The sequence below is a fragment of the Sorex araneus genome, chromosome X, assembly GCF_027595985.1.
Source record: "Sorex araneus isolate mSorAra2 chromosome X, mSorAra2.pri, whole genome shotgun sequence".
In the NCBI taxonomy this organism is placed as follows: Eukaryota; Metazoa; Chordata; class Mammalia; order Eulipotyphla; family Soricidae; genus Sorex; species Sorex araneus.
Genome location: NC_073313.1, coordinates 268,971,560 through 268,997,285, shown reverse-complemented (window position 1 = coordinate 268,997,285; position 25,726 = coordinate 268,971,560). Strand labels below are relative to the sequence as shown.

Here is a 25,726-nt window from a genome sequence, read left to right as displayed (position 1 = left end):
AAGGCTGGGCTGCCGTTGGTGAGCGATCCGGGAGAAGCTGTGCGAGCAGGAGCCACACAATCTGGCCAGGAAGTGGGCATGGTGGTCTTTAAAGGAAAGACCCCCAATCCATCCCTCGGCAAATCCAGCGGCTCCCACCTTGATGCTCCTCCTTCTTCCGGTCAAGTTCAGGCTCCGAGATCTGGCCTCTGGGGCCCTGGGCTCAGTCATACTGTCCCATCCTCCCATCCGGCGGCCTCTCTACAAGGGTCGGTCCTGGGCGTTTCGCCTCATTCAGCAGCTGCGCGGAGGCCCCTGGGGAGGAGGCCCCTGGGAGGAGGCCCTCGTTACTGAGCAGGGCCGGCGCCCCCCACGTGCTGCACACACATTCTCTGCACCAAGTCCGCCCGGGGCTGGGGGGGGCGGCGGGGGTGTAGCTATTATTAGTCTCCTTTTGCAGATCAGCAAACTGAGGTCAGCAAGTTCAGGCAATCAGGCCGTGGAGCAAGGTGGCGGCTGAAGAGGTGCTCAGTGTGTGGGTTCCTGCGTCAAGCACTCGGTCCCAAGGGGCACCTGCAGCAGGGGGCATGCTTGGGCGCCCAGCTGTCTAACTCCCGGGGGCCCCAGCCACGCACTGAGTGACTGAAGCAATCACGGCCACAACGGGCATCCCCCACAGCCCCGGCATCACCTCTCACGAGCCCCCCTGGGGAGCAGCAGCTGGGGTGGGAAAGCCTGGGCAGCGCGGGCACAGGCTGGGTCCCCTGCACTTGGCCCTGACTCTGACGTCTGGAAGGCCAAATTATCCACCCACTCTACAGACAGGGCGAAGGAGGCGCGGTCCCAGGACACTTGGCAGAGAGAGGGCTGAGATCTGAGTCTCTGGGAGGGAAGCAGAGGACCTGGACCTCCTCCCCAGGTCCTGCCCTCCCCCACCCCCATTCCGATGGGGCAGGGCTCTGGGGAAGTGTCCCTGCGCTTGCCCTGCGCTTGCCCTGTCCTCTCCCAGCCCCGTCCCCACTAGCTCACAGATGGGGAAGGAAAGAACAGCCTCCACAGGGAACCCAGCGTGCAAGCCTCACTCCACCCTGCACCCTAAATGACAGCGGGTTCCAGATGGCACTTCCTCCCCTCCTGCCCCATGTGGATGGGGGACGCCCGCCCGGCCGGCCGTGCTATTCCGGGCAGGATCACCTGGGAAGAGAAGCGCCGCGGAGAGGAACCCGGGCCGGCGGCTGGAGTTCCTCCCCAGGCACCCGGCTGGGTTGCCCCGGCAGGCGCGGAGGCGAGCCCGGGCTCCTGGAACCGGCAGTCTGGGAAGCCTCAAGCTCCCGGCCCTGGGCACGGCGGCCCAGCGCAAGCCCGCAAGGCGGGTCCGGCAAGGCCACTGGACTGGACACTGACCTCCTCCAGGCGCTCCACGCGGGATCAGTCATTAAGCCCTTGGAAGGTCCCTTCGCCTCGGTCTCCGGGCCAGTTTACTAAGGTCCCCGGAGTGGACCGAGGAGGGCGCGTGGGATCCGGAGGGGAAGTGTCCAGCCAGGAACCGACAGCGGGGATGGCCGGGCCGGGGGATCCCCCTCGGCGGCTGCCCCAGGGCTGGCGGAGGGTCATTTCCTTCCGTGCTCAGTCCCTCACCTCTCTTGTTTGCCTCTGCGGAGCGCGGCCACGGGGAAATCGGAGCCGGGCCGGATTTCCTGCGCGGGCCTGCGGCTCCGGGCGCCCGCCGAGCCGCGCTGACCCCGCCGCCCCGCTGGCCGCGGACTGCACGTGCGGGGGGCGGCGCCCCGAGCCGCGGCGGCCGGGCGCTAGGACCGCGCGGCGGGCGGCCGGCGGCGCGCGAGGCTATTTAAACGGGGCCGGCGCCCCCCGCGGGCCGTGCTCCGTGGGCAGCGGGCCGGACCCCGGGGACAGGGCCGAGCCGCAAGATGCGCTGCGGCCGCGCTGAGCCAGGTAGGAGCCCTCCGCGTCCCCCGGCGCCGGGCCCCCCACTGTCCGGGTGTCAGAGTCCTGCTCCGACCCACCGCGCCGCCCAGCCGGACCCCGGGCCAGAGCACGGCCGGAGCGCGGGTGGACACAGGATGCGCGGTGGACACGGGGTGCGCGGGTGGACATGGGATGAGCGGGTGTGCGGGTGAACACGGGGTACGCGGTGGACACGGGGTGCGCGGGTGGACACGGGATGAGCGGGTGTGAGGGTGAACACGGGGTGCCCGGTGGACACGGGGTGCGCGGGTGGACACGGAGTGTGCGAGTGGACACGGGGTGAGCTCTGGACATGGACACGGGGTGAGCGGGTGGACGGGGTAAGCGAGTGTGCGGTGGACACGGGGTGTGTGGTGGACATGGGTGGGCGGGTTTGCGGGTGGACACGGGGTGCGCGGTGGCCGCGGGTGTGGGTGCGTGTGGGCTGTGTGAGTGAGTGCGTGCATGAGTGCGCCTGTGGGAGTGTGTAGCAGGGAGCGCACGTGTGTGAGTGTGTGTACATGTGCCCAAGGCAGGGAGACACAGCCGTCTCGGTTTGCTGTGCTGGAATCTCCCCGGGGAGACAGATGCGGCTGGGATATGGGCCGCTCCCTGGGACTCTGGGTAAGTCATCCTCAGACTCAGTTTTTCTTTTCTCTTTCTGGTTTTGGGCCACTCCCCCTGGTGCTCAGGGCTCACTCCTGGCAGTGCTCAGGGGACCGAATGGGGTGCCCGGCATGGAACCCGGCCCGTGGGAGGCCTGCAAAGCCTCTCTGAGTCCCGCTGTTCCTGCCTGGGAGGCGGCAGCTCTGCTGACTGCCTTGCTGGACTCTGAGGAGGGTGAGCCGAGGGCTGGATCTGGTACCCGAGAGGCTGCAGCATCTCTCAGGGGAGGCCAGGGGCTGGAGAGGGCCCCCGGCCTCCTCCCAGGCTGGCAGCTCAGCCCCCTGGGCCGGGTCTCTGCAACAGCAGGGCGCGATGGGGTGTCTGCTCCCCACCACCAAGGTGCCTGGGGGCAGTCAAGGGCAGGACCAGCTCCAGGCCGAGGCCTGGCGGAGGGGCTGAAAGGTGAGCCCCAGAGAATGCAGGCGTCCTTGTCTGGAGAGGGGGTGGCCCTTTGGCTCCTCACGCCCCCTGTGGAGGGTCCCTTTGAGCCAGAGATCAGGGCACGGAGCTCAGGCAGGGTCTGTGCCAGTGCGGGCAGGCAGGACGGGTGCGGCCCTGGGCAGCTCTGATTCAGGGTCCCCTGGCACACTCATCACCAGCACCCAGCCAGTGTCTCCCACACCACCACCACTCACCTCTCCCCTGTCCTCCTGGTGGGAGTGAGCGCCCCTTCACCCCTCCCCCGTACCACCTCATCCCCTCACCACTCCCCTCCCCGGAAAGTGAGCACCCCCTCACCCCTTCCCTCCCAGTCATCTCCCCCAACCTCTTCCCTCCCAGTCAGCTCCCCTCACCCCTCCCCTCCCAGTGAGAATGAACACCAGCACCCCTCACCCCTCCCCTCCCAGTCAGCTCCCCTCACCCCTCCCCTTCTAGTGAAAGTGAACACCCCCACCCCTCTTCCCTCCCCTCCCAGTGAGAGTGAACACCCCCTACCCCTCACTCCTCCCTTCTTAGTGACAGTGAACAACCCTCACCCCTTCCCTCCCTTCCCAGTGAGAGTCATCCTCCCTCACCCCTTGTCCTCACAGTGACCATGAGGGATGGACAGGCCTCTGGGAGGGGTGGAGGGCAGCAAGGGCAGAGGCCTGGGGCACTTCCAGGCTGCATGAGAGTAAGAGGGCGAGGGGGTGAGGCCAGGACGGCTCTGGATTTCTTGGCTGTCCGCAGGCCCCAGAGTGGCCCTGAGCGGGGACAGCAGGCACGGCTGCTCCTGCAGGACAGACCCCACAGTCTCGGCTGCCATCAGGGAAGGGTCCGTGGGAGGTGAATGGGGGGGACACGACTTTCAGGTGGGGTGTTGCAGACAGAACCCAGGTGGGACTGAGGGCGTGGCAGGGGCTTGAGAGGCAGGAAGCTTCCGGTGCCCCGTGCTCAGGTGCCAGCCGGGGCACATGGGTCCCAGAGGAGAGGGAGGTGGCCCTGCACTTTTGGAGGGCTCCCGTCAGGGGAGCCTGCTCTGAGCTGAGTCCCCAGGACCTGGGGGTGGGGCGGGCCCTTCGGGGAGGTGACACTCAGGGAGACCCAGGGCCAGGAGCACTGAATGAGGGAGCGAGGCATGGGGCAGGGAGCCCCCAGGAAACGGGCACTGTCAGGGGCCCAGGTGGGGAAGGGCTGGGATGGGGGACAGAGGCCACACAGTGCCCACTGCCCATTGCCCTGCAAAGGGCCTCTGGCTCTTCAGAGCATTCACAAGAATGTGAAGACCTTGCATTTTAAATGGCAGAACAAAATCTGTGAAAGCACCACGGGTGGGGTGGGGCAGGAGAGAGAGAGAGAGAGAGAGAGAGAGAGAGAGAGAGAGAGAGAGAGAGAGAGAGAGAGAGAGAGAGAGAGAGAAGCTGGGGGCACAGGGCAGGGCTGGGGAAGGGGGGTGGCAGCCTAAGGAAGGGATTTGAAAAATCCATGTAACATTGGCAAGTTGGAGCAAGAGTAGATGTCGGGCTGGAGCAATGGTCCTCAGGCAAGCAGGGTGCTGGGTTTACATGCAGCTAGCCCAGGTTCCATCCCCGGCATCCCGTCCCCTGAGCCCTGCCAGGAGCCATTCCTGAGCACAGAACCAGGAGAAACCCCTGAGCCCACCTCCACCCCCCAATAAAAAAATGGCTGGTGGAGCAGCCATCTACCTTCAGACACATCAGCAAGGACACTAGGGAGGTGTCCACCAGAAGGGGACATTGGGGAGAGGCATGCATGAATGAATGAATGAATGAATGAATGAATGAATTTAATGGGCTGATGGAGTTTTGTCCCTGCTGGGAGCCTTTGGCTCCTGCCCCCTCCCACCCACCTGCTCACAGAGAGAAGTGTCGGCCTAGCAAGTGAAAGTCGAGGCCAGAGCTAAGAGCCGAGGGCAGTGTGCAGGGCCAGGGCTGGCCTCCTGCCCGCACTTCCTGCCCAGGCTTCAGGCCCAGCCTGCAGACAATGGCAGGGACTCCAGAACCAGAAAATCAAAAGAAAAGGGACAAAATACAAACGAGAGGTTGGGGGGCAGGTGGGGGCAGAATTCCTTCTGGGTCCAGCAGGAGGGGCTGGGCTGGGCAGTGGCAGGGTGGAGGGGAGGGGGGGGGCTGGCCAGGGACTGGCCTGGGAGCCTGTGCAGCCTGAGGCCTAGCTCCCCGTGCCACCTGCCCTGCCCTGGGCTTGGCCTGCAGCAGCCCTCTGGGTTCCTTGGCCTCCAGCTCACCCACCTCGCACCCCAGGCTCTCTTCCACCACATGGGGTGTCTTTGGAAACCGGAGTCGGATCACCCTCAGCTTCAAAATTCCTGTGGGACAGAGAGTAATGGCCAAGCCCTTGGTTGATGTTGGGGACCCTTCGTGATGGGCTCAGCCCCTCCTTGCCCAGCTCCAGCTGGGGGAGGGGAGGCCTAGGGGTCCCAGAGGGTGGGGCTAGGGATGTGACCCCATGTGTCCTGCCTTCCACAGAGCCATGAACTGCTTGTTCCAGCTGCTCCTGGCCGTCCTGCCTCTGGCCCTGGCTACCTCCCAGCACCGCCCAGACAAGGTGCCCTGTAAGACGGTAAGAAGAGGGTAAACCCCCCACACCCACACCCTAGGGCTCTGTGGCCCCAACCCCAGTTTAGAAGTCAGAGGTGTAAAATAGGTTTCTGGGTTTTGGTGGTGATGGTTTATTTGGGACCATACTCTGCAGTGCTTGGGGCTGACTCTGGAGCAACTCAGGGGACCAGATGGGGTGATGGGGCTCGAACCTGGCTCAGCCGAGAGCAAGACAAGTGGCCTCCCTGCTGTACTATCACCCTGACTCCAGAAGAGGGAAGAAGGCATTTAATCCAGTGAAAGCTGGTGTTTAATGAGCACCTGCTAGAATGCTTATCTCATCTAGTACCAATCTTATGGCTAAGTATACCCGTATCCCCATTTTCCAGGGTTGGAAACTGGAGCTTTGCTCTTGTCCAAGTTTAATCAGCTAGAACAGGGTCCCATATCGGACTGTACCCCAGCCCCGAGTTTCCACCGCAGGGCTTCGGATCAAGCTGGTTGATGTAGAATGCCTGAGGGTGGGGGTTTGGGCTGGCCAGCTGGGAAGAGCCTTTCTGTCCTGGGTTCCTCCTGGAGACAGACCCCTTCCCTGACTGTGCTCCTCGATTTGGGATCACCTGCCACTTCCCTGCTGCAATTTCTATCACTCAGGTCAAATTCTGCCTCCTCCAGGAAGCCTCCCCCGCTGACTCGGCTCTGCTTGCTCCCTTCCTTGAGTTCCTACACCCTAAAGCTTCCCTCTGTCCCCACCCTGAGCCGGTGGGCTAGTCAGTGAGTGGCAAAGCCTCTCGTCTGCCACACCAAGGACTTTTAGAACCAAGAGTCAGGTTTGACTCGCATTTGTTCCTTTTCCCTGCCCCGAGCCAGGGACATACCCTGAAGTTACTGGGACCCTGCGGGTTTCAGGAAAAGGGGACACCAAGGCCCTGACGTGCGCCCCACCGTCCTGAGGTCCGAGGTAGGCAGCTGTTTTGGAACCACTTTCTCTGGGTTCTGCTCTGGGGCCCTCCCTGGTGGTTCTCCAGGACCCAGAGCCCCCCCCCCAATTTGATTCCCTTCTCTCCCTGGGGACACACAGGACAGATGGAGGCGGGGCTGGCCCCCTGGGGCTGGCACGGCAGCGGCAGGGGGCAGCCTCTGTTGGGAGAGCCCGAACCCCGGCGGTTCCGGGGATTTTCAGGAGTAAGAAATGGCCACGCAGGAGGCGCGTGGCTCTGTCGCAGGCCTCTGTCGTTTCCTGCCCGGACGCTGCTCTTCAGCAGAGACAGAGGCAGAGCTGGGGAAGGAGCAGCCGGCACCAGCCAGGCGTCAGCCAGGCCCCACACCCTGCTCCGGCGCCTCCCCTGCGCCTGCTTGCCAAGCCCTTCTCCCTGCAGGAGCAAAGTGAGGAGGGGTGCAGGCCCTTCTACAGGCAGCTCATGCCCCTCCCCAGCGCCCCGCCCCGGGAGCTGTAGGCCCCAGCCAGGCGGGGGCCTGGAGCGCCGGGAGCAACAGGACCCCAGGGACGTGGGCATCTGGGCCATCTCGGCCTCCCAGCACCTTCCTCACGGGCCCGGGGCGCCGGGTGGCCCACTGTCATCCCGGACCCTTCTGGAGCCTGGCGAGGGCGTGTCGGGGCCTGGCCTGAGCTCTCGGGCCGTCCCCAGAAAGTCTGAAACACGTTCAGGTGGGACATGTGCCCCCAGCAGCTGGGTGCTCGGGACTCAGTGGCTGCTTTCTGTGCTGAGGGGAGGATACCGGGGCAGCCCTGGCTGGGTCAGATAAGGTGCGGTGTGGGGGTGAGGTCCTGGGGGTCTCATCTCGGGGGAGTCCACCCTGCTGAGCTCCGCTTCTGTGCTTTTCTGCTTCCTTTTCTTCTTGACGTTTGGGTCACACCTGGTGATGCTCAGGGCTTACTCCAGTCTCTCAGGAATCCCTCCTGGTGGTGCTTAGGAGATCCTCTGGGATGCCGGATATCGAACCCGGTCAGCCACGTGCAAGGCAAATGCCCTCCCCGTGTATTGTTGCACCGGCCTTCCCCCTCCCCTCCCCTCCTCTTCCCTCCTCTCCCATTCCCTCCCCTCCCCTTCCCTTCCTTCCCCACCTCTTTTCTCCCTCTCTCCCCTCCTCTCCCCTCCCTTACCCTCTCCCCTCACCCCCCTCTTTCCCTCCTCCCCTGCCCTCCCCTGCCCTCCCCTGCCCTCTCCCCTCCCCTCTTCTCCTCTTTTTGGTTTTGGGCCATACCTGCAGATACCTGGATTACTCCTGCGTCTGTGCTCAGGAATCACTCTTGGCAGGGCCTGGGGGACCATATAGAATACAAGGGATCAAAATGGGGTTATCTGTGTGCAAGGCCGGCGCCCTCCCTGCTGTGCTGTCTCTCTGGCCCCGAGCCTCCATTTGTTTAGTGGTTCCAGTGGGGTGAGTCCTGGGGCGCTTTAAGGAGAGAGGGTGTCCTGAGCCAGAATGGGTGCTCTGAGACGGGTGGCCAGGAGCTCCACTCGCTGTTTCTCCTGGAAGTGAGGCTGCAGGAGCCCAGGAGGCCCTGGAGGCTGTGCCGAGTGGTTCCTGCTGACGGAGGGGACGGGCAGGGAGGGCAGGCTGGCTATCTGCTCCACACAGCGTCTAGCTTGGGGCCATCCTGCAGGGACCAACCTGACTCTATAGGGGAAAGGTCACTCGGTGCCCGCCAGCTGCCCAGCACTTCTGTGGGGCTGCCTTCTCCTGGGCCCCTACCCTGTGTCTCCCGGGGCTCGACACCTAGTCTTCTAGCACCCCCATCTCCCAGGACCCCCCTTTCTTCTGGGGCCCCCACCTATCTCTTGGTGCCCCCCACCCTGTCTCCAGGCACTCCATCTCCTGACACCCCCATCTCCCGACATCCCCATCTCCTGCACCCCGTCTCCCAACACCTCTATCTCCCCTGCCCCCATCTCCCAACACTCCCATTCCTGTGCCCCCATCTCCCACACCCTCTCTCAGTTGCTCTCTGGCCCTGGCTGGGCACAAGCGTCCCTCTTCTCTCTCCCGGAAGGCGGCTGACACCTGGGCCAACGGTGCCTGGGCCTCTCAGCTTCACCCACTCCTCTGGGGCCCCCACAGCCGCTTGGCCAGCCCCTTCCCTGCCTAGCAGGTCCCCATGCTGTGGACCCAGTTCAGGGGCTAAATGCGAGGAGCACAGGACAATGAGTGCCATGAGGGGTCCTGGAGCTGGGCGTGCCAGGGGATCTCATGGACAGGGGTGTGGGGGACAGCCCCGGGTGGACGAGAGGGGCAGGGGCCGGTGTGGCAACTGGGCAGCTCGGGGACACGCAGGCAGCTGGAGCCAGGGCGCAGGGCCACTGAGAGCCTCAAGTGCCCTGCAGGGGAGAGTGCCCAGGGGACTGTGCAGAGAGCCCCGGGCAGAGGGCAGGTCTGAGCCCTTGCCAGGTGCTTGGTGGAGGGAAGGTCGGAAGGAGAATGGGCAGGCCATGCAGGGTGGGCCTGCGTGGGTCCTCTGTGGAATCAGGTTCAGGAGTCCCGGGTGCTGGAAACGGCAGGAGGGAGACAGCGTTGGCGGAGAGAATTCTAGCGCCCGCGGCCAGAGTGCTGAGGTATTAACCTGGTATATGAGTCCCTGGGTTAGACTCCTAACACTGCCACAATAACTAACTGCTTAAAATAAATTAGAAACCAAGAATCCTAGCTCCAGGGGCTGAGGCTATGGCTCGTGCAGGGAGCACTTGTGTGTGGAAGGCCCTGGGTTCAACCTCTAGCACCACAAAATCAATTCCGAACACTGAAGAATTTTAGCTGCTGAAGTCAAAGGTGGTGGAAAGACAAAGCTCTAGTCCCAGCCTGCTCCTTACCAGCTGGGGGTCCCGCCAGGCCTCTCCGAGCTCGGGGCCGTGTGAATAGGGGTTCTCCTTTGTTGGTAGGCCCTGGTGGGGCCCAGTGAGGCAACAGGCTTTTTTATTTGCTTTGTTTGGGGGCCACACCTGACAGTGTTTGGGGCTTACTCCTGGCTCTGTGCTTAGGAATCACTCCTGGTGGGCTCAGGAGACCGGAGGAGGTGTCTGGGATCAAACCTGGGCTGGCTGCATGCGAGGCCAGCGCTGTCCCGCCGTGCTGTCGCTCCAGCCCTGGGGCACAGGCTTTAAAGTGCTCCATCAGCGGGGAACTGCTGAGTGGGCCGGTGGCGGGGAAAGAGCCGTGTTCTGGGCTTTCTGACAGGGCGGAACTCAGTGGTGCTCATGCAGCTAGAGTCTCAGCCTGACTCCGGAGGTCTTGGCTGGGCTCTGCAGCCTTCTTGCCCCCGTCCCTCCTCCTGCCCCCACCCCCAGGCACAGGAAGTTCTCGTGCGTAGCAGTGGGATGGAGTCAGGACAGGGGTGCATGGGGAGGAAAGACAGCCCCAACAAGCTCTGAGGGCGGGGAGCTGGTGGGGGGGAGGTAGGTGCTTTCTCCCCTCTGCAAACATTTATCCGTGCGTGGATTTCAGTCTGACTCCAACTGGGTTTAGTGAACACCCTGGACCCTAAGATGGGCACAGGGGCAGGAGGCCAGTACCCCTCTCAGGGACGTGCTGCTTGCTGGCCGGGGGCTCCCTAAGCTTCGTCCACTGGGCAGCCAGCGGGGGTGGGGTGGGGGCACCTCCCTCACCTGTTAGCTCGCATAGATGGGTCAACGACACAGACTAAACCAAACACTTTCTGGTAGGGAACAATGAAGACATTTCCGCCTAGCGAGCCCCACGCTCAGTTATGCGCCCCCACGGTTTAAGCAGATGGACTCTGGGCCAGGCCTGGCCCTGCTGCCTGTGCCCACGGCAGTCGCTCATCTGTCTGTCCTCTGGTTGGCCTGTCATTGCTCTGTCCCTCTGACCGTCAGTTTCCCAGAGACCCGGCCTGTCCTGGGTGCAGCTGTGGGGGTCTCTGTCCAGACTCGGGGTGATGAGGCGGGGATAGAGGAATGTCCGGCGTGTTGGGTTCCTGGAGGAGGGCCAACCGAGGCATCTGCCCACGGGGGCCAGGTCTGTGTCACCCCACGGCCCCGTCTCACACCCGCTCTCCCCTCCTCCCCCTTCCCAGGTGGACAAGGAGGCCTTGTGCCAGGGCCTTGGCCTGCTGCAGGTCCCCCAAGGCCTCCCGCTGGACATTGAGGCCCTGGACCTCTCCAAGAACCAGATCCGGGACATCCTGGCGATCCCGCTGAGCTCCTACACGGCGCTGCGGCACCTGGACCTCAGCGCCAACGAGATTGGCTTCCTGCAGCCGGGGGTCTTCCAGGCCCTCCCGCTGCTGCAGCGCCTCAGCCTGGCCCGCAACCGCCTGGGGGTGGGCGCCATGCCGAGCGGCGGGGGCCTGGGCATGCTGCCGCGCCTCGCCACCCTGGACCTGTCGGGGAACAGCCTGTACAGCGGCCTGCTGGAGAGGCTGCTGGGGCCGGCGCCCACGCTGCTGGCCCTCTCGCTGGCCGAGAACAGCCTGACGCGCCTGGCCCGCCACACCTTCCACGGCTGCCCCGCGCTCGAGCGCCTGGACCTGCACAGCAACGTGCTGCTGGACATCGAGGACGGCGCCTTCGAGGCCCTGCCCCGCCTGGCCCACCTCAACCTCTCCCGGAACTCCCTCACCTGCATCTCGGGCTTCAGCCTCCCCCAGCTGCGGACGCTGGACCTGAGCTGCAACAGCCTCGAGGCCTTCCAGACGGAGCCGGAGCCGCGCGCCGAGTTCCAGCTGGCCTGGCTGGACCTGCGCGAGAACCGGCTGCTGCAGCTCCCCGAGCTGGCCGCGCTGCCCCGCCTCACCTACCTGAACGTGTCCAACAACCTCATCCGGCTCCCGGCGGGGCCCGCGGCGGGCCGCGCCGCCGCCCACCTGCCCTCGGCGGGCTGGCCGGCCGGGCCCCTGTCCACCCACGGCTGGGCGGCCAGCAATGGCTCCCTGGCGCCCCGCCTCCTCAACCTGGACCTGAGCTACAACGAGATCGAGCGCGTCCCGCAGGCCTTCCTGGAGCGCCTGCCCGCCCTGCGCGTGCTGAACCTCAGCCGCAACTGCCTGCGCGCCTTCGCGGCGCCGCGCCCCGGCGCGCTGCCCTGCCTCGCGCTCCTGGACCTCAGCCACAACGCGCTGGGGACCCTGGAGGTCGGGGCCGGGGCCCTGGGTGCTCTGCAGACCCTGTTCCTGCAGGACAACGGCCTGCAGGACCTGCCCGCCGACACCTTTGCCAGCCTGGCCAGCCTGCAGCGGCTGGACCTGCAGCAGAACCGGGTCCGGCCCTGCGGGGGGCCGGGGGCGCCAGGCTCCTCAGGCTGCGTGGCCTTCTCGGGCATCCCCTCGCTGCGCGTCCTGAGTCTGGTGGACAACGAGATGGAGACGCTGCAGGCTGGGGCCTTCCTCCACACCCCGCTGACCGAGCTGGACCTCTCGGCCAACCCTGGGCTGGAGGTGGCCACGGGGGCCTTGGCCGGCCTGGAGGCCTCCCTGGAGGTCCTGGCTCTGCGGGGCAACGGGCTGACCGTCCTGCAGGTGGACCTGCCCTGCTTCAGCTGCCTCAAACGGCTCAACCTGGCCGAGAACCGCCTGAGCGCCCTGCCGGCCTGGACGCAGGCCGTGTCCCTGGAGGTGCTGGACCTGCGGAATAACAGCTTCCGCCTGCTGCCGGGCAGCGCCATGGGCGGCCTGGAGCCCAGCCTGCGGCGCCTCTACCTGCAGGGCAACCCCCTCAGCTGCTGCGGCAACGGCTGGCTGGCCTCGCAGCTGCACCGGGGCCAGGTGGACGTGGACGTGGGCGCCGCCCAGGGCCTGCTCTGCCGCTTCGGCTCCCAGGAGGAGGGCTCCCTGGGCCACGTGCGCCCCGAGGACTGCGAGAAGGGGGGGCTCACGAACCTCAGCCTCCTCCTCCTCCTCACCTTTGCCCTGGTGGCGGCCATCCTGCTCGCCACGCTGGCCACCTGCTGCTGTGTCCGCCGGCAGAAGTTCAGCCAACAGTACAAAGCCTAGAGGAGCAGGGCAAGGCGGGGTGGGCAGGGGGCAGCCCCTCGGTGTGGGCCCAGGTGGGGGCTCCTTGCCCTGCGGCCCATGGAGGCACACGTGACCCCTCCCCGGTGGGTGTCGTGTGTGAGCCGGAAGCCGGGCAGCTGAGAGGCCGCCAGCTCAGCACTCCCACAGCCCACTAGCTGGCGTGCTGTGCCACGCCCTGGGCACGGGGGTGTGGGTGAAGGGGGCACGGCCCCGCCCGCAAGCCCCTGCAGGTTGGAGGAGGAAGCGGTGGTCCCAGAGCCCAGCAGGAGGTGGTGGGAGCCCCTGAGCTTGCAGCTGGCCGAGGCTGCATGGAGGAGGGTTGGCTCGCCTGGGCTCTGGGGAGACTGAGTCTCCGTGTGACGATCAGTCTCGCCGGGACACGAGGTGCTGGTGCCCTGGATGGCGGGTGCTCGAGGCAGGAGCAGCGCCTGCTCGGGGCCCTGGCCATGGCTTCGTGCAGTTTCAGCCCTGGATCGGCCCCTTCCGGGCCCCCTGGGACGGGCTAGTGCTCACTGGCCCAGCCCTCCCGTTGTCTTCTCTGTCCTGCTGTCTGGCGGGCAGGCACTCCGTGTCTGGTTCTGTTTTGCACCAGGCGTGGCAGCCGGATGCCGCCTTCACGTGCCTCTTGCCCCGACCCTCCGAGGTTGGTGTTCCTCATGAATGTGGCCCTCGCAGGTTCCGGCCGGCGTCCTGGCCAAGACATGCTGGACTGAGACTCAGGCACCCACCCTGCTGGCTGCAGGGCCGGAGCCTTGCCCGGGACGGGGTGTAGACAGGACGGGGCCCCGGAAGCCGAGCCTCTCCTGTGCTGTCCCCCGCTCTCCAGCCAGGCCTCCTGGCCCCATCCTGCCTCTGTTTCTCTCCGTGTCCTCTCCTCGTCTCTCGGAGCCTCTCACCTGCCTCGCTCCGTCCGCTGAGCAGGGCCAATGTTTGAGTCATTGAGTCTCCCCATGGCACTTGGATAGGGAAACTGAGGCAGGCAAAGAAGTGCTTCGTCTGCTCAGAGCTGCACACGTCACGGACAGAGGCTGGGGCGAGGTGGGGGCTTGGAAAAGTGGGGCCATCGTGGGCCAGAGTGATAGGATAGCCGGCAGGAACTTGCCTTAGACACGACTGATGGGGTTCCATTCCCAGCACCCCGTCTGGTTCCCTCCATGCAGGCATTTTTTCCCTAGAAAAAAGGAGAAATAGCCATCCTGACATGACCCTCCAAGCCATCCCTCGGGGACTTGCAGTTGTCCAGGAAGGAAGAGGCTGGGCCAGGCGTAGGGCTGCTGTCTCCCCCCTCACTGTGCTCGGCTTCTGATAGTGCTCAGGAAAGCATCCGGCAGCAAAGGTCCTTCCTTCTCTCCACCCCATTTTGCAGATGGGAAAACTGAGGCCCAGAGGAGATCGAGGACTCAGGAAGTCAATGGCAGAGTTGGGGCGGGTTCCTGCCCTGCTTGGGGTCTGGGAGGACAGTAGGGGGGATGGAAGGTTGTTGGAGGGCTCCAGCCCTGGGTGGGCTCACACTGGTGCACACAAACACTCCTCAGGCAATGCGGGTGGGCACAGGCTCGCCCTGCTGAGATTCAGGAACACTACCCAATGCTGCTCACCCCCGGGCCCGGGGCCCTTCTCTGTAGAACCCCTGTGGATGGAATAAAACCATTTCCGCAGAAACAGTGTGGCCTGGAAGCTTGCTGTGGGCTCATGTGCTCAGTGCTCTCCTCTCAGGAGACATTAGAGGGGGCCTGGGGCTGGGCCGTCACGCTGCTGGCCCTGAGGCTGGTGCTGGGCCAGGAACCTGGTGCCCACAGCCCTTCCCTTGCCCTCAGAGGGCAGCAGCTGCCTCCTGGAGTGCCCCTCCCACCCCTCCCCTCTCTCTCCCCTCTCCCCCTCTCCCACCTCCTCCCTCCCCCTGCCTCCTCCCCTTCTTCTCCCCCACCCTCCTCTTTCCTCCCCCTGCCCCTTCCCCTCCTCCTGCCCCTCCTCTCCTCTTCCCTTCCCCTCCTCCCCCCTCACTTTTCCCTCCCCCTCCCCTCCCTCTCCCCTCCCTACCACCCTCCTCTTCTCTCTCCTCTGCCCCCATCCTTTCTTCTCCCCTCCTCTCCCCTTCCCCTCCCCTCCCCTCCCCCTCCCTCCTCCCCCCTCTGGTCCTCTCTTCCTCTCTATCCCCTCCTCCCACCCCTCCTTGCTACTCACTGACCCACTCCCCACCTCCTCCCCCTTCTGGGCACCATAGCTGAGACTCTGTCAGCCCCTGGCACCCCACGTGCCTCCGCTAACCTCAGTGCACTTCTCAGACGGCCTCCTTTACCCCTCAAACCCGGCCCTTGCCCCGGCCTCCGCACCCACACCCTGTCCATCCCGCCTCCCCTCTGCTTCTGCTCCTCCCGCTGCCTGTCTGGAGCCCAGGGCCACTGTGGTCCTCAGGCTTCCCCTTCTCTGCTCCCTCCCTGGGCCACCTGAAGGGTCACCTTCCCGGGCCGTGGCCTGCCTCGTTGGTGGCCACCCCTGGCGCCCAGAGTGAGAGTGGACAGCTGGGTGTGGGGAGTCACCGGTGGCAGGTCCCGGTTAAATTTAGGAGCGCGGGAGGGCCAGAGGAGGACCCCCAGCTGGCGGGGGGGTTGGGGGCCAGGGGGGGACCAGGCCCCTGCCCCCAGCGACCCCGATGCCCGCCCCCCCAGCACCTGCTCGCCCCGAGTCTGCTCCTCGCTGCCTGGGCCGCAGCTCCCACCTGGCCCTGAGCCCGCGAGGTCCCTGACCCCTCTTCCTGGTAAACAGCAGAGCGCGGTCACCTGGCTGAGACCCCCAACGAGGCAGAAATTCCTGTTTTCAGCCAAACATGGACACCGTTGCCAAATAGGTCACGGGAGCACTGGCGAGTTCCCGCCCCGGCCCCGGCCCCATCAGCCCGGGTGCAGTGCCCAGATTCATACTCTGCGGGGGCCTCATCTCCAGCACCTCCAAGCTGAATTACGGAGCACTTTGAGCGCGGCTGGGGGGCTGCGGGTTGGGCCGGTGACGTGTGCTGGCCTGTTTCCCTCCCTCTGGCTCGGCGTGATGCCTCCTTAAGAGCCAGGGCTGAGACTCAGCCCCACGGCTGCCCGTGCATTAGGCAGCACTGCCTCCTGGCCCTCCCCAGCACCAGCCGCCTCCCGGAAGGTTTCACACAGCCAGCTCCCTACCCACTAGCCAAACTCCTCCTTTTCAACACTTGCCTGCACCACCACCTCCAGGCAGACCTCTCTGATCTCCCCTCCCACAGTTCGTAGTTCCCATCTTGCTTCATTTGCTAGAGAGAGTGGCCCTGCATCCGCCTTGCTGTGCGAGCCAACACTGGGCGGGTGCAGCGAAGGTTCATTGACCCTGTGGCCCTGCCCTTTGGGACCCCAAACTTGTGGGGAGTAAGTCCAGCCTCAGACAAATATTCTTGGACACATCCAGGGGACCCAGAGGACACAGTGAGGCCCATGGGGTGCATCTGGCTTCCCCCTTTCCCTCCAGTTCCCTCTGCCGCTAGGACGGCCTTATCTCCCCCCCGCCCCCCGCTGGCCGAGAGCGAGAGGGAGGCCCAGGCTGTTTATAGGAACTGGAGCGGCTCCATCCATCAGCGCTGTTTGGAGCCAGGGCCCAAGGATAATAAATGCCTCGGCCCTGCCCCAGCTGTGCTCGGCCTGAACTTGGCCATCTGAACTCCAGCGCTCGCAGCCTGCTGGTTCTCAGGCCCAGCTCCCGCCCCGCCTCTCTCCTCCCTCAAGGCAGCCCTGGGAAGGACCCGCATCTGGGCTCCACCTCGGCTTTGTTTCAGGGGCAAATGGCAAGTCGGGCTGCTTGCCTGAGCCTCTGTTTCCCCAGCTGTAAAAGGGGGTCATGGCCCCTTTCCCTGGCCTCCATCCGCACTCAGTCTGCATGTTAAGCAACAGTGACTTGAGCGTCTGCTCTGCTCTGGGCCCTGCGGGATCCCTGGTGAGCCAGCCAGACCACCGGGGGCCGCGCACCAGAAGAGGAAGTGGTCAGCACGGCGAGGGAGGTCCAGCTTGGGGGCTCAGGCAGTTTGTTTGCTGCAGGGAGTGGCCCTTCCAGCTGCAGGAAGGGAGCAAGGGGAGATTCGGGGGACATCTGTGCTGGCCTCACAGGGCAGGGTGGGATCACCACCCCAGAGGAAGGGTTCCAGCCCCTCTGGGCTGCAGGCAGACACGGGCTGGGGTGCGGCCGAGGGCCTGGTCTGTCCCCACCCCACGTCAGCCCTGTCCCTCCCGACGTGGCCTCTTAATCTTCCAGCACCTTCTTTTCTGGGCTTATTCCTCCCTCCTGGAATCTTTCCTGCTCTGGAGTGCCTCAGACTGACATTCCCGGAATGCTGCATGTCCCCACCCCGAGATCCCCCCAAAGAACGTCCTAGAAAGTGCCGGATTGGGATGGGGGAAAGCCAGTGGTCAAGAGCAGATGCTTCTGGAATGAATCAAGGCATGAAGAAGAGTGAGTCAGTGGGAAAGAGAGTGAGTGAGTCAGGGTGTAAATCCCACAGACCCTCAGTGCTCGGAGTCCGCACGCCATACAAGGTGCTAAACATACCAGCTGACACGCGCAGGAGAGTCGCTGCTCAAGGGGCTGGGAGTCGACCTACGTGCACGGCCGCACACGCTCTCGGGCACACCCGAGCAGCAGAGCCGGAGGAGCCAGGATCCTCTGGGACGTGGATCCACAGCCCCTCCAACGGCTTCCCCCTCGCGCCCTTGAATTTATCAAAATGCCTGGGGAGAGCGAGAGCCACCAGTGATGCCCACACATTCCTTGTCAGGTTGTTTTTGGGGGGGAGGCAGGGCACCCCCCCCCCCGGTTGCACACAGGGCTTACTCCTGGCTCTGCACTCAGAAATTACTCCTGGCCCTGCCCTTTGGGATGCTGGGATTGAGCCTGAATTGGCTGCGTGTAAGGCCAGCTGTACTATCACTCTGAACGGCTCTTGTCATTTTTGGTGCAGCCCCTATGCTGGGACTCGTGCACCACCTCTGCCCTCTGTTTGCTTGATTCTACCATCTCGGGGAAGAAAGTTGTCAGTGAGTGGGGGTCATGCTCAAGGGAGGGGTCCCCAAGTTAAGTGCTGTGAAAATGGGTGCTGGATAGGCCACCGGGTGAGAGGGTCTTGTCCCAAAGTCGTCTGCTTTAGAGCTGGAGAGATAGTACAGTGGGTAGAGCACTTTTCCTTGCACATGGCCCACCTGAGTTTGATCCCTGACATCGCATATGGTCCCCTGGGTGGAATAGCACCTCCAGGAGTAATTCCTGAGTGCAGAGCCAGGACAAATTCCTGAGTGTTGCCAGTGTGGTCCCCCCAAAATAAATAAGAGCCACAGAATAAAGTTCGTTACTTTTGAATTTTATTTCATTGTGGACTTCTTGTGTTTCGTTTTGTTTCCTATTGTGCATAAAAATCCTCCCTCCATTTCCCAGCAGCTAATGCCAGCCCACCCCTCTGCCCCCTGGTAACTGGCACCAACCCCCTCTGCTCTGAGGTTATTGATCCCTGACAGATGCATTTAAATTGTACTCAAACATGTACGTGTGTTCATGTGCTAGGGTTTTATCTTTATATACATATATAAAGACAAAATTCTATTATGTCCAGTTCCTTTTATCCTCTCTTCTTTTATTCAACGGTAACTTCAGGGACATTCCCTGCCAAGGAACATATAGCTCGGATTCATTTTTGACAAGGCACAACTTTGTATGGAGCGACTGTTTAATCAGTTATTCAGCCATTCCCTAGCTGATAGTCATTTTACTATACTTTCTGACACCCACAAAGCTGCCACAAAAGCATGCTTGCTGCCTACAGGCTCCTGCCCAAATGCATCATGTAGAAGTGAGATTCTCAATCGATGAATGTTACCCATGATACACGCTTTTAAGAAAACACACTTTTATTTTATTTTGGTTTTGGAAGGTCACACCTGGCTGTGCTCAGGACTTTTCCTGGTTTTGCATTCGAGACTCACTCCTGGCAGGCTTGGGGGACTATCTAGAGTGCCGGGGATTGAACCCAGGTTGACTACATGCAAGGCAAGCGCCCTACCCACTGTACTATCGCTTCAGCCCCAAAGCCTACTTTGAATCAAGACAGCAGTGCTTCATATTTCCACAAACCCTTAGGGGAAGAGTAGCTTCCAAGCCTCCCGTCAAATGCAAGTTGTGACTTCAGCTCTAAAACAGTCTCTTTACTTCATTGTTTGAGATCACATTGTTTGGCATCAGTGTGTGTATTTCAGGAGACCTTCAAACGTGAGTTGTCACACCGCATGTCACCAAAGAGCTGTTGGTCCCCTTCCACCCTCTTCTGCACCCTCTACCTCCTCCCCACAACCTCAGTTCTGTGGTTCAAATCCAAGATCAGTTTTCAAGTGGTTTTGTCTGTTCTCTTCCATTGTCTCTTGATATCCCACATAGGAGTGAGATCATCTGGTATTTATCTTTCCCTTTCTGTCTTACTTGGCTTAGTACAACCCCCTCCATCTTTTCTTATAGCTGAGTAGCATTCCCTCGTGTCTATACACCTCTCTTAACCCACCCATCTGTTGTTGGGGGTCTGGGTTGCTTCCATATCTAGACGACTGCAAATAGAACTGCAATGAACATAAGAGTGCATATCTCCTTTCAAATTCATGTTTTTTCACTCACTGGACAGATAGCAGATATCAGGATTATTGCTGAATCATATGGCAGACCCCTTTTTTAGCATCTTGAGAAACCTCTGTACTTATTTCCAGAGAGGGTGCCCAGTTTACATTCCCAGCCATGTGTTGGGGGTCCCTTAACCCTCGAACATCTCAGTGGATGCTGTTTCTGGTCTTTGTGATATAGGCCATTCTCATAGGTGTGGCTTCTCATTATTGTTTTGATTTATAGTTGCAAATAATAAATTTCATTTATTATTACACATTTCATTCTCACGTGCCTGTTGGCTGTCTCATTGTTGCTTTGAATCGCATTTCTCCACTGTAGGATCTGAGCAGCTGTTTGGACAAAGACTTCAGAGAATTGTCCATTTTGTCATTTGCCCATTTTCCTGTTGAACTAATCCCCGAACCCCCCCCCCGCCCCATACCTCTTGGTTTGTAAAAGCTTGTTGTATGTTGTAGCGATTAAGCTTTACCTAGCAATTATATAATAAATATTTTCCAACTCTCCTTTCTTGTCTTTTGACCCTGTAGTTTTCTTTTGTTTTGTTTTGGAGCCACACCTGGTGGTGCTCAGCGCCTACTCCTGGCTCTGAGCTCAGGGATCACTTACGGAGATGCTCAAGGGAGCCATATGTGGTGCTGGGGACTGAGCCCTGGTCAGCTGCATGCAAGGCATCACTTGCCCTGCTGTACCGTCTCTCCAACTCCTACTTTGCAGTTCTATATTACTTATTTTTGTTTATTTTTGTTTTCTCTGGGGGGCACACCCAGTGGTGCTCAGGGTTTTCTCCTGGCTCTACACTCAGGAATAGGGCTCATGGGACCATCTGGGATATGGGGGATCGAACCCCGGTTGACTGCAGCAAGGCAAGGGCCCTCCCTACTGTACTATTGCTCCAGCCCCTTCTCTGTGTTTCTTTTGGGCGCCTTGTCTTTCCTTTACACTTTCTTCATTCGATTGTTCTACAGTCTCTTACATTTTCTTACTTCCTCTTGTACATCTCAATCTCCCATCTAAACTGTATTTTTCATGGAAAATTTTAGGATAAATGCTTTTTTATGACAGATTGTCCAGAGGGAAAATAATGGCGCTCATATATTTTATTCAATAATTAAAAGCTCATCTATCAGCTATTAAGTTCTGCTCTTATATGTCTTTGGGATCTATTGCTGGCTCTGTTCCATTCATTCCACTGGTCGATTTCTCAAATCCTGAAGCAATATTCTGTGGTTTTAGAGTTTGTGATGATGCCCTACTGGGCAACTCCTCTGCCTGCACCATTATTATTTTCCAATAATAATAATGCTGCTCTTGGGCCTTTCTTCTTCCACATAAATATTAAGATACTTTCACTGGAATTGATTTGAGGTGAATTGGTGGGGACTGGGCCACACCCGGCGATGCTCAGGATTCCTCTGTGTTCAATAATCACTCCTGGCAGGACTCAGGGGACCGTCTGGGGTGCCAGGGATTGAACAGAAAGGGTCACATGTAAGTCCAGTCCCTTGATTTGGGGTGATTTGCAAGTCTCCAAATTAAAGTTTCCCCCCCAGAGCCACACGGGGTGTCTCTCTCTGCCCAGACGAGACTTCTACCTTTCCCGTGACTGTATTACCTTCATGCCCGTCTCTGTATGTGCTCTAAGTTTCTCCTCTTAGGATCATTCTTCTTTTTTGAAAAATAAATATTTTAGTATTTAGTATCTACCATAAATATTTATTTCATTTTATTTTATGTTCTTCCTGTAGGCTAGACGGTCACACCCAGGGACTGCCCCCGGCGCCGTGTAATCCCAACATCCAGAGACTGTAACACCAAGCTCCCGGAAGCTCCCACAAAGCAGCCGAGAGACATCTGATAGCCTAGTTCTCCCTCTTGGGGAGCCTCGCAAGCTACCGAGAGTTTTCTGCCCCCATGGGAGAGCCTCGCAAACTCCCCATGGCGTATTCATATGCCAAAATCAGTAACAATGATGGGTCTCATTCCCCTGACTCTGAAAGAGCCTCCAATGCAGCATCGTTGGGAAGGATGAGTAAAGAGAGGCTGCTAAAATCTCAGGGATAGGACAAATGTAGAGGTTACTGAGACTGCTCGAGAAATTCAACGACCAATGGGATGATGATGATGATATTTTATGTTTGGCTTTGGGATCACACCGGGCGATGTTTAGAGCTTACACCTATCTCTGCACTCAGGAATTACTCCTGGCAGTGCTCAGGGGACCAAATGGGGTGATGGGAATCGAACCCGGGTCTTCCACGTGCAAGGTGAAAGGTCCTCTGTTAGTCTGGTCTCTGTTTGTTTCATTCCTAACTATTTTATATTCCGTGTCAACAGTATAAGTGGAGTATGTTTTTTTTTTCTATTTCCATTTAAACATGTTTACTGACAAAATAGAGGAAAGTGATTGGTTTTTATCTCTTTTTTTGATATCCAAGAACTGTGATTTTTCCTTTTTTTCCCTTTTTGTTTTTGGGACCCAGCTGGCGGCGTTCAGGGCTCACTCCTGGTGTGGCTTCGGATGCTGTGTGGGGGGAGTGGGTCCAGCCAGCCCCTGTAAGCTGTCCTGCCTGCTGTAACTCCCGTATAGCTCCTGCTCAACTGCATACTTTTTTTTGGGGGGGGGTCACACCCGGCGATGCTCAGGGATTACTCCTGGCTCTGCACTCAGGAATCACTCCTGGCGGTGCTCAGGGGACCATATGGGATGCTGGGAATCGAACCCGGGTCGGCCGCGTGCAAGGCAAATGCCCTACCCACTGTGCTATCGCTCCAGCCCCTGCATACTTTTTCTTTAGCCCAGTGGGTACGAGGCCGACCCGGGCCGACCCCGGTTTGATTCCTCCGTTCTTGCACGAGGCCGACCCCGGTTTGATTCCTCCGTTCTTGCACGAGGCCGACCCGGGTTTGATTCCTCCGTTCTCTTGGAGAACCCAGCAAGCTACTGAGAGTATCTCACCCGCACAGCAGAGCCTGGCAAGCTACCCGTGGTGGAGACGTTACTGGTGCCTGCTTGAGCAAATCAATGAACAACAGAACGACAGTGCTACAATGCTTTTTAAATTTAATTATTTTTCTTTCTTTTTGTGGTCGTGTTGCACGCAATGCGAGCACCTTACCCGCTCTGCCTTTTCTCTCCAGCCCCCTTCTTCTGGGTTTCAGTAGATCCACTGGTTTTGTTTCTGCATCTGTGTTTGGTTGCTCTGCGAGGGTCCCTTGGGTTTTCTGGGAACCCCATTGTGATGGCTCCATTGTACCCAGAGTTTCCTCGAGGGCCTCACCCAGCCACACCTGCCCCCTCCACACACACACACACACACACACACACACACACACACACACACACACATATACACACACACAGGCCCCCCTTCTGGCTACTTTGTTTCACAGGGCAAATTTGTTCCACTCACTGGAATTCTGCTGTAGAGCAAAGGTTAAAGTGGGTGGTCCGGGGGCCAGATTTAGTCTCTGGGCATGCTTTACTTGGCCCACACAACAGTTTGCAAAAAAATCTGCACTACTTGCCAACATTTAAAACTTATAGAAGAGTTGTTTCATATGGGAACATAGAAAGATCTGAAATCTGATTTTTCTTAAAATATGTGTAAACCTGAGGTCTGGGCCCAACCCCTACCTGCATCCCCCAGCCCACGAGCTATGAAACTTTAGACAGCCAGGCCTCAAGGACTCAGCATCCAGCCCCCTCGGCACCCTAGGGCATGACCCCCATCTGGCTTCCTTCATGAGAAGCCTGTCCTGTCCCAGTAGCGGGCTGCAAGGACACCAAGTTAGGAATCCCCACCAGTAAGTTCTGATCTTCATCTTACCGTGGACCCTGTGACTTTTTTCTTTTGTTTTTGGCTTTTTGGGCCCCCCACCCCACCCCGAAGCAGTACTCAGGGCTAACTCCTGGCTCTGCACTCAGGGGCCACTACTGGTGGAGCTCTGGGGACCGTACGCAGTGCCGGGGATCAAACGGGGCTGGCTGCCTGCAAAGTGAGTATCTTAATCCAACTCTCCAACTCTGGAACATGACTTTGAAATGTCATAAAATATACAATGCACACGATTATAAAGGAAATCAATGAACTGGCTGCCGCTGCCAAAACATTGAAAAGAGTTTGAGGGGCTGGAGAGATAGTGCAGTGGGTAGGGTACTTGCCTTGCATGCAGCAGGCCCAGGTTTGATCCCTGGCATCCCATAGGGTTCCCAGAACAGTGCCAGGAGTGGTCCCCGAGTGGAGAGCCAGGAGTACGCCCTGAGCACCGCTGGCTTTGACTCAAAAGAAGCCCCCCACCCCCAGATTAAAAAGGGTTTGGATTTAGAAATAAATATTTTGAATGGACATATAAAAGAAGGAGGACTAGCAATGCCTGTTGTCACGAACACTGACAGCCGTGAGCAAGGTTTGAGGCTTTGTCGGGGCTCCAGCCAGGCTGGAGACAGCTGCCATGTCCGTTGCTTCTGCCCCATGTCACAGAGGTGAGCACCGGGGGACCGGAGGCCTCCCCTCACAACCGAAGACGCTGTTACACTTTGATCAGGGGCTCACAAGGAAAAGAAACGTGTCATTTCTGTTCTCATCCAAGTTTGCAAACCCCAAGAATTCGATCCCGGCTCCCACGGATCCGGGGTCAAGACGCCTGCTTTGGGGAGAAGGCGCTATTGGCAGCTACAACAAAGCAAATAGCAAAGAAAAGGATTCCACAGAGCCCCCCGTCCTGCGTGTGCTGGGTCAGGCAGGCCTGGGTGTAAATTAGATTACTGTTTCTGGAGGGCTCTTTGGCAGCCTGCTCCAAAAAATCTTAAAAATGTGCGTCTGCTTAAACCCAGAAACTCTAGGTCTCGGAGTTTCTCCTAAGGAACAAAGACGTGGCCAGAGGAACACTGTGTGTGATGACATCCCCTAGTCAGCTTTCACCTGCAGCTTAGAGGGGGTACAGGGCCCCTTTGGGTAAAAACAGAAGATTCTTAGAGAATGATGATCCTTAGGGGGGAAAACGAAAGCAAGTGGGGCCAGAGAGGTAATACAGTGCAGAAGGATGCTTCCCTTGCATGAGGCTGACCCAGTTTGATCCCTGGTGTCTGAGAGAGTCTCTGAGCAGCGCCAGGAGTGCTCCCTGAGCACCAAACACAGCAGGAAGAAAAGCAAAGAAGGTTTACATGTAGGGGGCTCACTGATAAAGTTCAGCCAAAGGGTACTTGCCTCGCACGCATGAGGTCCTCAGTTTAATCCTCAGCACCACAAAAAAACTTTGTATTTCAAACAGGCTTTAAATTCTTTCTGCAAAAATACATAAACATTTATTAGAAATTCTTACTTGGAGGAAGAAGCTCTTAGAATAAGGGGTCTAAGAGAAAAGAGACTTTCAATTTTTAATTTATGGTTTTAAATAGTGTTCGGATTTTACCATGTATGTCTACAACTTTTATATTAAAAAGAAAACAAATGTTACTTTAAAAATTAAAATAAAGGACGTCTTTTACAAAAAGGAGACGAAGTCATGAAGGGAAAATAGCCCATGGAACTCTCCCAAGGCAGAGTTCTAGTGAGGAACAAGGTATCTCACACCACATCCGCTTTCGTTTATTTTTATTAATACATTTATTATTGAGCCACTGTGAGATAGAGCATTACAAAGCTGTTCATGATTGGGTCTCAGTCATACAATGCTCCAACACCCATCCCTACACCAGTGTACATTTCCCATCACCAATCACCAATCACCAATGTCCCAGTTTCCCTCCTCCCGCCACCACCATCCCAGTCTGCCGCTATGGCAATGGCAGACACCTCTCTCTCTCTCTCTCTCTCTCTCTCTCTCTCTCTCTCTCTCTCTCTCTCCCTCTCTCTCTCTCTCCTCTCTCCTCTCTCCTCTCTCCTCTCTCCCTCTCTCTCTTTCTCTCTCTCTCTCTCTCTCTCTCTCTTTCCTTTTGGGCATTATGGTTTGCAATACAGATACTGAAAGGTTATCATGTATATCCCTTTACTTACTTTTTTTAAACCTACTTTCAACGCTCAGTTCTTGTCCAGAGTGATCATTTCCAACTTTTATTATCATACTCTCAAATTAGGGGACCTTGGGTATGGCTTGGTGGTAAGGTGCCTGCCTCTCATGTGTGAAGCTGTGTGTTCGAACCCTGGCACTGCAAAACCTAACAAGAAAAAAATTACAAAGAACTCAAAGCAGTAGCAGTTAGGGTTGGTTCTATAAATTATCATCTATCTACACAATGATATACTAATCAGTCACTTGAAATGACATGAATGTAGAGATCTATTGACTGACCTGGAGAGAGGCTCAAAACAGTATGAGATAGTGGTGGTGGTGGTGGGGAGCGGCAGTTCATAAAATGTGTGTAAGTGCCCATTCTTGCTCATTATATTAGTACATCTTAGTCATGTATAATAGGATGTTAAACAGAGTGTTCACTCTCTGGACTGCTGCTGTGTCCCAGGGC

The 25,726-nt window shown here is 59.0% G+C and overlaps 1 protein-coding gene across 1 annotated transcript; it reads left to right on the top strand.

The window, feature by feature from the left end:
* Positions 1–1,849: 1,849 nt before the first annotated feature.
* Positions 1,850–14,457, top strand: LRRC32 (leucine rich repeat containing 32). Its single transcript, XM_055121871.1, has 3 exons — positions 1,850–1,932; positions 5,538–5,631; positions 10,660–14,457. The coding sequence occupies exons 2-3, from the start codon at positions 5,542–5,544 to the stop codon at positions 12,571–12,573; spliced, it is 2,004 nt and encodes a 667-aa protein (XP_054977846.1). The 5' UTR covers positions 1,850–1,932; positions 5,538–5,541; the 3' UTR covers positions 12,574–14,457.
* Positions 14,458–25,726: the final 11,269 nt, after the last annotated feature.